Source organism: Ptiloglossa arizonensis, chromosome 5 (assembly GCF_051014685.1).
Source record: "Ptiloglossa arizonensis isolate GNS036 chromosome 5, iyPtiAriz1_principal, whole genome shotgun sequence".
Taxonomy (NCBI): Eukaryota; Metazoa; Arthropoda; class Insecta; order Hymenoptera; family Colletidae; genus Ptiloglossa; species Ptiloglossa arizonensis.
The window spans coordinates 3,482,772-3,498,788 of NC_135052.1; the positions used below are offsets into that span (position 1 = coordinate 3,482,772).

Below are 16,017 nucleotides of genomic sequence, written 5' to 3' on the forward strand. Positions count from 1 at the left end.
GACTGTTTAATTTCTATCAATCCGAAACGAAAAATTGTCATTTTACAAAAAAAAACATGGCCCTTTCTCTACATAGAAATCGAACGATAAGATACGATTATTTCGTTACACGTTGGTGTTCGAATTTTTCCAGAGACGTCGAACAGGGAACGCTAGTTTCGTGAGAAACGACGTTAAAATTCGATCCTCGCGGACAATCGGGTACACCTTAAGAAAAGTGTACTTTTCTTCTTAAAGAATTTCGCTAGCGATATTCAACGATTAGAACGTGAATAAAATCACCGAGAAATTACCCCATTCGATCTAGTAAAATTTCAAACCACACTTTCGATAGTCACTTACTGTGTAAAAAAAAAGAACAAAAAAAAAAAAACGCAAAATCCAAGATTTTGGAAGAACGAACTTAAAACACCGTCTCGAGAAATCCATCCCTGTATTTCTACCACCGGTGTTCACTCTCGAGATGTGCGATCGGTTCGTTTCGAGAACGGTCGTTAGCCGAGCGTAAACCGTGACCCCGTGACCGAATCGATCGCTATCGATTCGCATCGATCGATACCTGGTAACGTAATTTGTTCATTCGCGGTGTTGTTGCTCATCCTCTCCTCGTAAACGAGAGAGAGACGGTCGATCCGAACTGAAAAGTACGGCGCCCCGTTTCAAAGGCAAGAGCGTCGCGTTACCTCAAGGGATAGAGGGACGTAGGATGACTAAAAATTGGTACCCTCTTGCTCGCGGGAGCCTCTTGGTGGGTAGTACTCGCGTAAGCAGTGACTAGTGAGGTAAACTCGAGTGTCCGTGGCTGGTGGGAGGGGAACGGAGGGGTTAAAGGGGGGAAACGGAGCGCCCGGGGCGAGGAGTAGTCGCTACGGCTGGTGTAAGGAAGGAGGGATAGTAGTCTACCGGGGATGTTGCCCTAGGGGTAGGAGAGGAGGTGGTTTTTCCTCGGTCTGAGCATTCCGTAGACGATACGCGCTGGTAGCTTGGCTAGTCTTCGTCTTGGTTCGCATGCGGCTTACACCGTTCTCTGTGTAGACTAACGGACACCCGTGCACCCGCACACCCGCGCGATCCAGCTCGGTCTCTTTTCCTCCGGTTCGGGTTCGCCCTCTCCACCGATTCCCTTTCTTCCCCGTTCTCTCTTTCTAACTTTGCCGCGCGCACGCGGGCCCACCAGCAAGAAGTAGACAATTCACAATTAGCAAACACAAACAGAAGTACGAGTGGCTTCAAGTTGCTTGGGACGCGGTGGCAACGGGCTTAGCCGGAAGCAAACGGTGGGGTAGGGACTTCTGGGATGCGAAGCGACTAGCTTGGCAGTCCCTGAGCGTCAGCCTCCGCTCCAGAATACTCTTCTCAACTCCCGGCCCGACAGAGACCGGCGAAGGCGCATGTATGCTACGGAGATAACGGGTGTGCGCTCCGTCGCTCCCACTTGGAACGAAATTATTCCAATACAATCGGACCTAACCCCCACTACCATCGCTTGGAAACCTTCTTCGAGATGTTTCGCGGTTCAGGATCGAGCTCCATTCGATTCGACGCATCGATGAACGATACGTCGCGAATGGTACAACCTGCTGCGGTTATACTTTTTCACAAAATCGAAAAGATGCTCGATCGACGATACTAGTTTGCTTCCTCGGCGATCCGAAACGACGGAACCGAACATAACCTCCTTAACGATCCGTCGAGGTACCAGAGATCCGCGGATCGAAGCCAGTTGTTCCTCACAGTTGTAAACAAACTGATATTCCTACCGAGGTGCTCACGGTTAACCAGTAATCGAACAACGAGGCACGATTCCCCAACAACCGATACTTTTACCTTTTTACTCGAGTGATATCCTCGCGCGTATACCGGTTTCGAGAACCTCGTTCGTTCGATAGAATCTCAGTCTCTATAGATCGAAAATTGTCCCCGATCGATCGAAATCGTCCGAAATTGTTCGATACCTTACGATTCGTTTCTTAGGTACACGGTCTGGACAGTTTCGAAACGATTTTCGAATACACGAGCGTAACGCCCGTTTTTCGATCGATCGACCGGACGGTTCGCTACTCTCGTCTGAACGTACACCCGGTATATACGCGCATCGGGCTCTCACCGTTGCGTTGGAACACTTGAAGCCCCAACCAGTTACGGCAACAATAGGCTTTGTCTTCGCGCCGTCGGCGCTCGCAAATTGGTAGAAATCTTGATTAAAGGTGCAATTCCGCTGCTGCCTACGGACAAATATGAATTGCACCCCCGATTCTCCTCCCGCCCGTCCACCCCCTCTCCTCTTTTTACCGTTCCGACAGATGAAAATGGAAAAAACGTGTTGTGCTACGCTTCTTACGGCGCGACGAGTCCGTAGCATTTCGAGGATTGGAATCGGACCGTATTTACGCAATTCGCTATCAGACTAACCGTTTCGCGATACTCTAACCGTCCAAAAATCGTTTCGAGTCCTATTTACGCAGCCAATCGTCCCGCGCGGGTCACCTCGGTAAAAGTCGCCGCGATTCGGTTACTCGATCGGTCCCGTGTAGTTACGCGCGGTGTTGCATTTCCCTCGGTATAAAATGGCGCGCATCTCTCGCGATCGAACGTCGTGACCGTCGACACGCGATGATTCGATTTTCGTTGGTTGCACGACGGGATAATCCGATTGCGAGATTACACGGGAATTCGGATCGACGTGGCACGATGACGGGAAACGGGGAAAGGGAGAGACACCGAGACGCGTATAGAAATGGAATAATAACGCATTGCGGGCGACAGATGCGAGCCAGGACCACTTGCGATAATCCGCCGCCTTGTGGTTATCCCTTCGCGGCTAACCTCGAAATGGACGTGTAACGGGCACGTGACCCGCTCGAAATTCCTCGTTAAAGTTCGCTCGGTTACGCACGACGTCGCGTCGTTTCGACTCGTTCGCCAGTTACCTTTTTTTTTCCCTTCCCCCTCCCGGTTCGATCGAAATTCGAAAATTGAACGATCTCGATTCCATCCGATTCGAACTCCCTGCGCGCACGTCGGTAGACCCCGAAGGCTTCGCCGCGTTCATGCTCATCCCGTGCAGAACACACATCGCGAGACCGAGTCAATTTACATAACGATAATTGAGACGTACATGAAAGCCCGTACCCGAGTCGCGGCAGTACCGTCTGTAAACGGGCTTTTGAATTTCGAAAACCGTATCGATATTCCCCGAAGCTGTGTATCGCCGATACTGGACACACCTCGGGCACATCGAAACGATTTTATCGGGGATCGCAACGACACTTTTTAATATGTAATCGTCTTTTTACCAGACTGACCCGAAATATGGAGAAACACGGTAGATGAATAGGTTAGACGTTACGCGAATATCTGTGACCTCGATATCGTAAGAGTAACGATGCACGGATGGACATCCGAGATAGCGTATACTTTCTCGTAAATAAGTGACAATGAAAACTTCGAAAATCTATTGGCACCGTTGTCGCGATTTTTCCCGAACGATAAATACCGTAACCAGTTAGCAAATATCAACAGAGGGTTCAGCAATGTTGATTAGAGGGATTTCGAAGTGACGCACACGTGTGTATTATACGAAGGAGAATTTTATTCATCGATGGAAACAACTTGCGATCGAAATCTCTGGTGATTATGAGAAACGTTTATCGATTCAAGAAATGTCAAAGTTCCATCCACGCAAACGAGACATATAACAGACGTATAACATCTTATAGAAGTTGGCATCGAACTGAAATACCGACCTTGTAAACTATTAGTGGTTCCGAAGAGACCTTCTCGGCTAAGTACGGTGATTATCGGAACTATATTCGAATGAACCACCAAAGTCGGTAATTGTAATAAGCGGAGATAAACTCGGTCCTCTACATATTTCGTGGTTCTATCGAACCTTTCGGTTTCAGGAAGTGTTGTCAATTCTTAATAATAAATTTCGTTCGTTCTCATAACTTAATGTAACAATGGATGGCACTTGGGACATTCTAGAACCGCAGAAAGCTAAGAATATTTTCAAAGTTAAGGCTAACCCAACAGCTTACTAAAATTTGCTATTCCTCATCTATCTTCGGACATTATTCTAAAAGGTCTGACGTAGAAAGTAATAATTATTTATTAATTGCATCAATTTTCTAATTTATTTTGCGTTAAGCATAAAAAGAGAAATACGGTCAATTTTTATGGCGGTATTTAATGACAATGTGTTAATTGTAAGTAGTAAGTTAATTCGATCGAAGCCTTCTTTGCCGATGACCCAGGGAGTATCTCGATCCTAATGGCGGCATCTAGCGATGAAATATACAAAACTGCATCTTCCAAATCGTTCTATGGTAACGTCGGTCGCCACTCGTTCCACGGAGGGTAATTTACATCAAAACATTGATATATGATATAGTCTTTCGATACTTTATTTTTTTTTCTTCACCTTTCCGAATTAAATTTCAATTTTGTGTAAGATATTTCAAACTCACTTATTGCTTAATTATAATACGAACGTATTTATTTCAATAAATGGACTTTAAATTTTATTATCTTTTCTTATCTGTTACAGATCATCGATTAAAACTTCGGCTAATGTCGCACTACTAACGTTACGCCACTTCGTGATTGATTCAAATGGAATTTCACGGATTATTGATAAAATCGATACATTTAATTGACATTTAATTTCAAAAATTAAATAAAAAAAAAAATGAATTAAAACTTTCTTTCAGTATCATAAACTGGATATTGTATTATGTTGGCAGATAATTAAAATGACTCGTATTTGACTGTACTTCGGTTGAGTTTTTTAATTTTTTAATATCACATCACGTATTTACAATTAATGTCACGTTTAAGCGTGCGTGTAAAAAGAATAATTAGTGTGTAAGTAGATAATTTTTATTGGTGCAATTACATATTTTTATTCAATTCTCACAAAACATGATGTTCAATTTTAAGTCAATAGCTTTTCCTGGCAGATTCTTCTAGAAGCTCCCTTCTTTATTCGTTTTTCGAACAGCAATCAAAGTGTAGATATATGAAAATTTAATATAAAAGGAGGATGGTTGAAATATGATTAGGACGGGTCTTCGTAGACAGCAATTCTCCCATGTGGTGAACCCTGAATAAATACTTTAGAACTGGATAGCGCTTTAATTAAAAATTTGTGTGAAAATATATGATAAACTTGATGTTAGCACGAAATAATTCTTCCATTCCAACTTACCGCAAAACTGCCACCTGCCGGAGCCTTAAGATAATGGATTATGCTTATTCTAGGGAATGTGGCTAGAGGGCGCGTCGAATATGATGACATTATACGGTACGTGGATGTATTACTACAGTAAAGTTTCTATATTATAATAAAAGGACAATGTTTATGTGAAGTAAACTACAGTGCGGTTATCAACTGTGCACGCTCTACGTAAATACCGGCTCTACAAAATAGGCGTCTTTAATAGTACGTATATAATGCTTAAACATTATTCATCGTAAGAATACTTTTATAAGTAATAATTTTGTATAAATCGTTTTTAACTTGATATAAAGAATTTCGCAAAAAATGTTCAAATATCAATTTAAGATGCGTAAACATATCTAAACTATCTATTTATACTAAACATTTCAATAGATAAACATGAACAAACTCAATAGTGACGCAGTAAAAGAAAATGAAAAATTACCCTTCAAAACTTTAATGCGTCGCTCGGAATGAGACGCACACAGCGACATGAACCTGAAGTTCTTTTATTTCAAATAAGCAAAACAACCTGTTACACAGAAGCGAGTACACAAAAGAATACGTCAAAATATACTAAAAACAATTTCTTACAACTACTAATTTTAAACATTAAGCTTTTTTTGTACTTCTTCGCACTTTATGATTGTTAAGGATAAAAAAGAATTAGGTGACATACAAGAGAAAAAAAAACTAAATAAGTCTAAGAGGAAAAGCGGGAAACATTCTAAACATAAATACCCCACATTCAAACTTAATAGAGCCTAACCTATTTTTACGTATTATTTTTAATTTACTACATCTTGAATAGAATATTCAAACAGTTTTTTGTTATATTAAAACATATTTTATTATTAAACACCATATTAACAAGAAACAAATATATATTATATATAAAAAAAATAAGATTGTTGAATATGTGTTAATACATGCATACATTGTATTTACATATAATACAGTTTCAACAATAATTCAAAATGCATAAGATTACTGAAGCACTAAATTATACACAAAACATGAATTATGTACAATAAAAAGTTATAATAAATAATCCAAAATTTGATGTTCAGTTACACTATATTTATTGTAATTAGAATGTTTACAAAAAGAAAAGTCTAGCTATATATTAAAATGTTTAAAACTTTAAGTTCCAAATAAGAAAAACTCATACATTTTTGTAACCAAAACAATAGCCAATCACGTTTGACAATTCATTAATTTTGGGTAGCATTGAAAATAACATAATAAAACTTGAAGAACATTGTAAAATATCTTGATGTAATATCATCTATATAGATATTACTCGTTTAATTAATGTTTCTTTACAAAAGGCATTTATAAAAATTGGCATTTGATTCTAAATAATGTCAATAAATTTCATATAATAACTTTCATTCTATGAAATATGATTGACCATTTTACAAATAAAATATTCTCTGGACTGAAACTTTAAGATACTCTTTTTAAAGGAGATTAGGCAGAGAAAAAACAATTAAATAATTAAAACTTATTATGAAAAAAATTGTTAATTCTTTAGAGGCTTTGGTAACAGTAGATGCAATAAAACTTGTTTAAGAAGTTAAATATTCTATATTATTAATTCTTTTCTCTTTTCTTTTTCATAATTAGATGCTAGAAACAATTAAAATACAATTTTCAATAAATGAAAAGAAAATTGGGTTTATGTTTTAAATAAATGATAATGTTGACTTTACCACATATTTCCTAGAAATGCTTTATTTTTCAATCTATACTTGCATTTATATCAAATTTTTTCCTAATATTCAAAAAATTACTAATACAAAAACCAATTGCTAAACTATCAATAAACTTATAAGAATACTCCTCTACGTTTGCTTCCTGGTTTAATTTTAACTCTCGATCCTTTCTTTTTCTTCTTTTTTGCAACTTTCTCTTCAATTTCAGATTCAGCTGGAGCCATAGGTGTGATATGTTTGTTGTAAAGTTGTAAAATATTCAGAGATGTCAAGTTTCTACTTTTAAATATCACATTATCACCTGATACTAGAAGATAGAAATGCGAGAATACAACATCATAATATCTTTTTTTTCTAACGGTATTTTAATTTTGAATACATAATTTTATTTAACTTCATCCTGCTATTTCATTTGTATACCTTGGAACTATTCTTAAATTTACATATGTAAATTTTTTTCAACATTTTTTTGTACAGCAAAAAGTTAAATAATATGAGTTATTAATGTATAATAAGTTTAAAATAAATGCAAAACAGTTTTTCAACGAAATCATACAGTACTCACCTAAGTTAAATGTGACTAGAGGTTCTGAGAGATCAGAAGTAAATTGTGGTTTCACAACGCAAAATGGATTTGTTGCATAAATCTTTGGAGTTGTAATGTGAAAGAAAAAACTTCTGTAAATATATCAGACATATACATTGTTATTATAATATTTTTCATTGTGCACAAAAGTAAATAGTATATGATTAATCAGACAATGTTAATTTTGAAGCTCATTTTTATTTCATTCTCATTGAAATGTATGCCAACAATCATTTTTATTCACTTCAAAGTTGTTTGATATCTTCTATTATAGCTCATTACTTCGTTAATATTTTAGGAAAAAATGGAACAAGTAAAACAAGCAAAACAAAAGAAACAATTCAGGGAATTGAAGCAAGTACGATCATTTCCAGAAAAATTTGATACTCTACTTTCTGTGCTTGGAGAGGTATGTGGATTTGGACAATGTAATGGTAAGTATAAAATATTTTCATAATTATGTAATCAGTGAGAATTACAAAAGTATAAGTAAAACTTTTGTCAATAAATATTTTGTGTCAACTTTTGAAATAGATAATAGTTTATGTCACAAAAATAAGTATTCACTGAAAATTCTACCAGACCATGGTTACTTAGTTATTGTGTAATATATAAACTTATAATTAGTAAAATTGTCTTAACATGAACATTTCATCAAAATTAGTCAATTTAATTTACACAATCAAGCACATGAATGCATTGCATTACGGCAAGAAGAAGTATTTCTTATGTTGTTGCAAGAAAGGGAAAATGTGAAAATACCAACAATTTATGTCAAGAGAAACTTTAGCACACCTTATTGCAACTGTATGTGACTTTTGTACAAAGTTGCTTTAATTCTAAAAAATATTGTTTTTAACATATTTAATTCATCTATTTTGTATTTTATTAATTTACTACACTACATTTATAGTTATATTAATAAGTGCAGTGCATGTTTTTAATTATTTACAAGTAAAATGTATGTAGATGCATTGATTACTCTGAAGAATGTTTCTCGCATATGTAAAATTGTCTTATTTTTATATGGACATAAAATAAAAAATCATTGCCGTTTTACATATGTGTATGGCATAGTCCCCACAAGAAATCAGCATGTCACATATATGTGAAGTGTGGTAATTAAATTGTTACAACATAGAACATAGAACATATAAAAATATATTTGAGGTTATAAAATAATGATATTCTTAGTTATTTGTAAGTAAAATCCAATTATAATCATCAACTTAACATATTTGTGAAGTATAAAAAGAAATATTAAATGTATGTAAAAGAGAAATTTCTTTAGGATTTCTACTCAACGTTATTATAATCAAGTTGAAACACTTTCTTTTGGATACAATCATACATAGCTTCAATTTTGCATTAAAGTTTTCTAGAGAGCTTACTCATTCGCAGTATTTCATTTTTATTAATTTATTACAATGGTATAAACCAATGCTTTTCATGGGTTGCTTAGAACTTTTTTCACTCTGTCCATTGTTCTTACATATATGGATACTAATTGATGCTTTGTTAAAATATTGCTACATATGAATGCAATGTGTGTAGAAAATGAAAACCCATAAAAGGTCCAATCTATGAAAAGCAATAATATAAAGAATTGAAAATTGTTTCTTAAAATATGAACATTAATATTGTCTTCTAGCTAGTAAAAATTCCATATTACACATTGGAATGGTATTAACATCATCAAATATAATCAAATCTTTGCAAATAAGAAGCTATTACTTATTAAAAGAATATGTAGTCTCTCATAAATAACCATTATTTTTGTTTTTTTAATAATTTGTTGTTACATTTCATAATACCATAGATTATTACAATATATACTAGAATGAATTATCAAACTCACTGTGTTTAATAAATTTGTTGTGAATAATGGATCTACAAGGAACATTATATTGGGTACTATCGGTTATAGATATAAACAAAAAATTAAACCAATTGTTTGTATTTACAAAAATTCATTAAATTCTAAAGAAATATCCGTAGCAAATAAAATTTTAATGAACTAACCTTATTTCCGAAGCACCAGTATCGAAGGGGTCGAATTTTATATTAATTGATTTTACTGGTTTCAATGTTAACAATCTTAATTGCTTTGCAATTGCACTTATGAGGCCTTTTGAACGCGTTCGAACTCCATTAAAAGGTAGTGACATTTTGAAAATTGAGAACAGTTACACGTACTATCCGTTCTGTCTTGAGGGTTTCGTAGTTCAGTTCACGTTATCCACTCCTTATAGAATGCTTGTGTGCTTGACAGTCAAAACGCTAGATGGAACTACTCTACACCGTAAATGAAGAACACAATCACCTGCGAAAACTAAAATTACTAGATGTATAAGGTACCGTCCTTGAGACACTATTTTGTTACAAAATAAGGGCACGAAATACAAATACCTTTTACAATTTCAAGAGTAAAATGTTTACAATATTTTGTGAGACAATACACATATAAATAAAAGTACGTTTAAAGAATATATATAAATTAATATAAAAATTAGATAATTTAAAAATAATTAAAATAATAAAAACAACAAAGTTTGTAGTATTATTGTTACAAATGTATAATTCTTTATTGAAAGAATCTCTGTTTAAAATTCTGTTTCAGCCTTTCCGCTCATTTAGCAAATAATTATGTACATATTTTCAACAGCTTTTTATATAGTGCATTTTAATCATATTTTAACTTGTTGATATTACCCACAAAAATAGTATTATTGGTTTTTATTACAATAAATTGAGTATAATCTCCTAGCGAAGGAATTTTCTACCATCTACTTTAACCTTTTTTAATTATTTTTGAGAAAAGTGTATCTGTGCATAATAGTAAATAAGTATTAAGAATTTGCTTTTCCCATTAATACAAATATCTCGCCTTGCTAGTATTTACTACACAATCATAATAAATATTAAAAAAGACGCTAATAGTCTAGTGTACAGGTACTACGACACGACCGATGGCCATTGCTAAACTACATCGCGAAGTGCTGTAAATGGACGTTAAAAAAACGATATCAGCGCCATTTGCAACCAGATCATGGAAACTAGATGTGACCCTATTTTTTGATGAATGATTCTGACGTTAGAAAATGTAGAAAATGCATTGGCTTAATCAAAGACAGTACTTTATATATCTAGTAACATTGACCAATACTACAAAGTAGTTATATATTGTATTGTTATAGTTATTTTATTATTATACTTATTTATTAAATTGTCCTAATTTGTTGAACTATTATAATATTACTTTTTATAGTATTTACACAGCCATACTAGATTGTAAGAAATTTTCAAAGTTCGAATACACAAAACAAATGTTTGTTAAATATAACAATTTATCTACCATTTAAAGTATCCATTTATTAAGTTCAAGTTGAGGTTCATTTAAAGTTGCAGAATTTTATTTTTGTATAAATAAAAAGATCAATTTAATTAATTTATAAAAATTTTATTACATATTAATAGCACAAAATATTAGGCGTTAACATTTTAACTATTAAGCGTATTCCATAAAATCATGGATCATCGCTTTCACATTTTTTTGTTTGTAATTTATATTTTTAATTGAATACCTTTGTTTTTACCTCTTCTACATAGTGTTATTTATTTTTAAATGTTTTATTTTCAAAAATGGATTGCAGTAACCAAACATTAGTGTCATACTAAAATACAGAGGCTGTAGTCACGTGTGTCACTTAAATATGCCACATACCCATCAACACTGTATAAGTCAAACTTGAGGCCCTCTAGCGCACCCTCGCTAACTTAAAGCCCTCTAGCAAACCCATGATGAAACGCAATTATTTTTCCTTCCTTGCACTGCTGATAGAGGGCAGACACAGACGGCGGTCATATTTTGTGTCGTAAAATGCGTCCATAGCAGAAAGCTCGCGCCTCTTTGATTTGAGGCCCTCATGGAATTTGTTATCCGTTATGTGGCGTGCGAGTGGATCGCTGAGAAGAGAAGCCGTAGAAGAGATGCAACGCATGGAAGAGAACGGAGGAGAGGAGAGGGCATCTGAGGGAACTGGCGAACGAAGGAACGAAGGAACGCTGGGGCGAAACCGCGGAAGGGTGAAAGGGATGGACGGAGGGGATAGAACGACAAGACGGAGGTTAGGATCAGTAACAACATCCTGGGCGAGAGGGCTGAAGGGACCAGGACGAGCTGGCTCGGAGGGTGAGCGTATTCGCAGCAGTAAACATGGTGGACTCGCGCATTGGTTGCGCACTAGCTGGACGTTACGGGTCGCACCACCCACTAGCGAACTATACGTAGTAAAAATCTCGATTATCTGTGCTAGCCAGGGTTATAGAAAACACAAATAATGATTCAAAACATAAACTAGGAACCTAGCATAACCTAATCGCGCTTAGTCGCTCGCTCCGAACACTATTGGTTATTGGACTCACGCTTGTTCTTTGTTGTCTCGGCAATGTCCGATATATATACATAGTTCGGGAACCCGCGCGACACTGTTAACACAATTAGAGAAATTGACACATTACTGGGCACAGATAAATGAGATTCTTACTGTAGTGTATACCAACTCCTACGGTATTTGTTTCCTTTTGAGGGGTTCACGGCTCATTCACGCTACCCCTTCTCCTTCCCGGTATGCTTCTAGTGTCGCACGGCTGTAACGCTAGATGTAGTTAAACAGTACACCGTATGATGTAGGGCGCAGAATCATTCTGCCGTTGATCGCATGACAGTGAAATGAATTTTCCGAAATACTTAATGTAGATAGATCATTTACATAAATCGTTACGAAACAACGATAATCTGTCAATAATTCTGCGGTATTTAAAGATTATAATAAGTTATTAGTTCAATGTACAATGTATTTATTAAATGTGTATCATTGTATTTTGAAAATGAATTCCGATATATGTAACCTAGATACTAGTGTACGAAATAAAATAATGCTCCGTCAACAGCACTGAGATATTTCGAGTACATATATTATATTATTTAATACTGAAACTAAATAAAGATATATTTAATAATAATGTTAAATTATGATATTTAACAATCTGATGTATTGTAATGTATGAAGTACATGTAATATAATTATTAAAATAAAATTGCAAAATAAAGGTTAAATAAATGAAATTAATTTTAAACCGACAATAACATTTATTTAATTAAAAAGAGCTCATTTCTTGGATAGATAATTAATTGTAAGCTTTAAATATGTCAATATTGACGGAGCATTTTTATTTCATAGCGGTCTATGTTTCCAGTCACGTATAGGTTACACACATCAAATTTACGTTCAGAACATAATAATACATTCAATAAATAACTCTTTTCTTAAAATTTATAAATTATTTTAATCTTTAAATTAATTAGTAGAACTATTAACGAATTATTGGCATCATGATTAATACGACTTGTCACACATAGGTTAATCGCATCTAGGTTAAATGTTTCGAAAGATTCGAACTGCCGCTGCATATAATTGGAGAACGCAGCAGAATAACTCTACCCTGCCATACGATATAGTAACTGAGTCATTCCACGAAAAGTCGAACATTTTTTGAAATAACAGTTCCGACTTTGCCGAAATTTGAATATATTATAACCTTTATCGTATCTCGAAGGATATTTAATAAATATTTGAAAAATAATTTTTCAGTACAGTTTTTGTCGGATGAAAATGAGCTTCCTGATGCTTATAGTAAATACGTAAGAGTACCAAATAAAAATTATTTCAGCTTAAAATTGAAAAAATATACAGTTCTTAATAGTAAGAACGAATTGAAAAATTAAAAAAAAAAAAAGAGAATATAGAAAAATACTTCTACAGATAAATACATCTTTTTTGTAACTAAATTTTCAAAAATACTGATCCTTTGTAATAAAAATATACGTCTATTCAAAAATGCAATTAAATTATTGCAGTAAATAAAAATAAATTTTTATTGTTCCAGTCGCATGATACTGCGATAATATGATAATTTTCTTTTAAAATTTGTTCGGGAAAAGGTTTAATAAGTCTATATTCTTATTTATTTCAATTTGTTAAATTCGTCTGCTATTAAAACATCGTATTTATTTAAAATAATGATGACAAAATTTTTCTTTAATTGAAGTAATGTCTCCTGATGAAATCCTATGTTTTTAATATAAATACTCGGATTCTTATTCGATTATTATTAAAGACATATATCTGAGTTTTGGTAAAATCCGAAATATTACTCCAAAAAGGTTGCTTGGCACCCAAGTACATACATATAGCGTTTAAATCATGCGACACTTATATATATGTAGAAGCATAGCATAAACGAAAAGAGGCAACGTGAATGGATGGCATGAGTACTCACAAACAGGATTAAGAATTAATACGGCTTAATGACTCCAGTCCTTTTCCATATCTATATTCCAGCTTGCTCCTGCATTTTTTTCATTTTGCCTGACCCGATAAAACGTATTTCATTCAAATCAAACTTGGGACTATTCGAATGTTTTAGACACTTCCATAATTTTGGTTAGGAATGAATATATGTGTCTAATTTGATATTTTTGTTTGTTAGGTATACACTTCGGAACATAATGAAAAGGTTACTTTATAATCGCCTAAAAAATGTCGAACGTCGATTGCAGATTTGTAGATTGAAGCCACAATTTGCAAATTCTATTGAGAGATTTCCGCGATAATGCTTTTCCAAGCAGTAGCACTACTTTTGAGCCGATCGTGTCAAATTGTTTAAAATTTCTCAAATTTTATCACTTGGGTATTAAATTTTAGATTCTAATCTTTAATTCTGGTTTTTTTTTTTTTTTAACGAGACTATCATATTATAGCGCAAAATTATTGCGATTTAAAGGAAATCTTGCATTTTGACTTTCTTTGTATGAAATCTAATCCATTGTATCTACATTAAAAACATGATTAAAAATTGGGAACTATAAAGATTTTTACAAAAGTTAATAAGTTAATAATATTGTAAATAAAGATTAGTTAAATTTATAAGACTGTCAAATTGTAACATTTTATTGTTGTATTATTTTTCGAAAATATCGATAATTCAAAGTAATTTTTATTGAATTTCAATTTGTTATTTGCATTTTGTGTTTCATTAATTTGTAAAACATACTTCACTTTTTTGGTATACGTGTTTTAATATTTATACTATTGTCATGTATTATATTAGTCTTTCAAGTCACAAATAAATATATCATTAATGTAATATCATTTGTTATAATATATTATAAGAATACTAAATTGTGATTGACTATTTCCATTTAAAGAAATATGAGATCTAAGAAATTGTAAATATGTACAATTATTTAGAAGACCCTTTTTCAGAATGTTTTTTTTTATACATATACATATGTATGTTGATGGATGTGGCAAGCACAAAAAGTAAAATTGTAGAAAATTTAATTTAATATTATACCTATTTAAAGAATATTAATATTGTTTCATTGCATATTATCAGAAAGTACATATCCTAGACAAACATAGTAGAGATATTTCATTTTTAATTAATTTATTTTATGAACTGCTATGAATGTTAATACTTTCAAAAGTTGATCACATTTAAACTATGATTGTGAAATTATCAGTTATATAATAATATTTAAAAACTTATATTTAGTAATAGGCAAAGAAAAAAGCACATTGCACTAAATATACAACAAAAAATTTAGCAGTTCACAAAGAAAAATGTGAATTTTTCTAAAATTGTAAATTGTACAATATTTATATTGATGTTTGTTACCAAGTTTTGAAGCATGTTAATCAAAATGGTAATTTTTCAAATAAAATCAAGGCTTATAATCATGAAAAATGGTTGTCAATAATAGTGTAATTCATTTCCTTTCTGAAATTGATCCTATCAATTTAATATTACAAGTAATATACATGAAAAAATTCATTACATATTTAAATAAAACATCTTGATTTATTGCTACATATGCACAACAAATGTATGATCTCATATTTCTAGTATTATTAAGGAATTTTTTTTACATATTTTTTAATCTATCATTTTACAAAAAATATCATTATGAATTAAAAACATTCAAAGTGCACAGAATTTGAATTTGTTGCATTAGCAAAAAATTATTAATAACTTACCTCATTTGGTATCACATCTAATAGTAGTTATGATTTTCTCTTGAATATTTTTTTCACAAGAAAGGTCACTTTTAATTAGTGAAATTGAAAAGTGTACAATATTATAGTATTTCTCTTAAATACTTTTTCTGCCGTATCTTTTGTGGCAAGGAAAATATTTTGTTGTGCTTGCTTAATTTATTTCTATTGCTATAAAAAAATAAACAAAAACAATTATAAGCTTTTATTTAAAATAAAGAAGCTGACCTTGAAAATTTTGAAAATAAAATCGTTTTATAGAAATGTACTATACTCTGCATTTCAAATCTTGCAAGTCAAATTATTTGAAGGAAAAAAAGTTTAACTCTATCTGTTAACATTAGAAATAATCAAAGTAATTACATTATAATA

The 16,017-nt window shown here is 33.0% G+C and overlaps 2 protein-coding genes and 1 long non-coding RNA gene across 7 annotated transcripts in view; 2 read left to right on the plus strand and 1 right to left on the minus strand.

Annotated features, from left to right (window-relative positions):
* The first annotated feature begins 3,926 nt into the window (after nucleotides 1–3,926).
* LOC143147601 (uncharacterized) lies at nucleotides 3,927–4,710 on the plus strand. 2 transcript variants are annotated; one of them, XR_012992292.1, is made up of 3 exons: nucleotides 3,927–4,085; nucleotides 4,217–4,359; nucleotides 4,550–4,710. It is a non-coding gene; the product is annotated as an uncharacterized LOC143147601 (long non-coding RNA). The 2 variants fall into 2 exon arrangements; XR_012992293.1 differs by having other exon boundaries at nucleotides 4,257–4,359.
* A 600-nt stretch (nucleotides 4,711–5,310) lies between these two features.
* The window catches only part of Ago1 (protein argonaute-1), a 39,515-nt gene continuing 28,808 nt past the window's right edge, over nucleotides 5,311–16,017 (plus strand). The window contains exons 1-3 of one of the 4 annotated variants that reach the window (XM_076312832.1): nucleotides 5,311–5,443; nucleotides 7,148–7,299; nucleotides 7,824–7,959. In XM_076312832.1, coding sequence (XP_076168947.1) covers nucleotides 7,830–7,959 — 130 coding nt within the window. In that variant the 5' untranslated portion in view covers nucleotides 5,311–5,443; nucleotides 7,148–7,299; nucleotides 7,824–7,829. Of the gene's footprint in view, nucleotides 5,444–7,147; nucleotides 7,300–7,823; nucleotides 7,960–10,932; nucleotides 11,718–16,017 lie in introns of those variants that run through there. The other 3 variants (XM_076312833.1, XM_076312831.1, XM_076312830.1) reach the window with 3 other exon arrangements.
* On the minus strand, nucleotides 6,658–15,789 carry Mrpl53 (mitochondrial ribosomal protein L53). The gene is made up of 4 exons (XM_076312836.1): nucleotides 15,628–15,789; nucleotides 9,548–9,857; nucleotides 7,505–7,617; nucleotides 6,658–7,246 (listed from the first exon to the last, which is right to left on the minus strand). The coding sequence occupies exons 2-4, from the start codon at nucleotides 9,691–9,693 to the stop codon at nucleotides 7,053–7,055; spliced, it is 453 nt and encodes a 150-aa protein (XP_076168951.1). The 5' UTR covers nucleotides 9,694–9,857; nucleotides 15,628–15,789; the 3' UTR covers nucleotides 6,658–7,052.

Coding starts and splice junctions, on each gene's coding strand:
- Mrpl53 (XM_076312836.1), bottom strand. CDS start 9,693: ATGTCACTACCTTTTAATGGAGTTCGAACGCGTTCAAAAGGCCTCATA. Junction 7,618..9,547: donor ACTGGTGCTTCGGAAATAAG/GTTAGTTCATTA, acceptor ATATATTTACAG/AAGTTTTTTCTTTCACATTA. Junction 7,247..7,504: donor TCTAGTCACATTTAACTTAG/GTGAGTACTGTA, acceptor TCTATCTTCTAG/TATCAGGTGATAATGTGATA.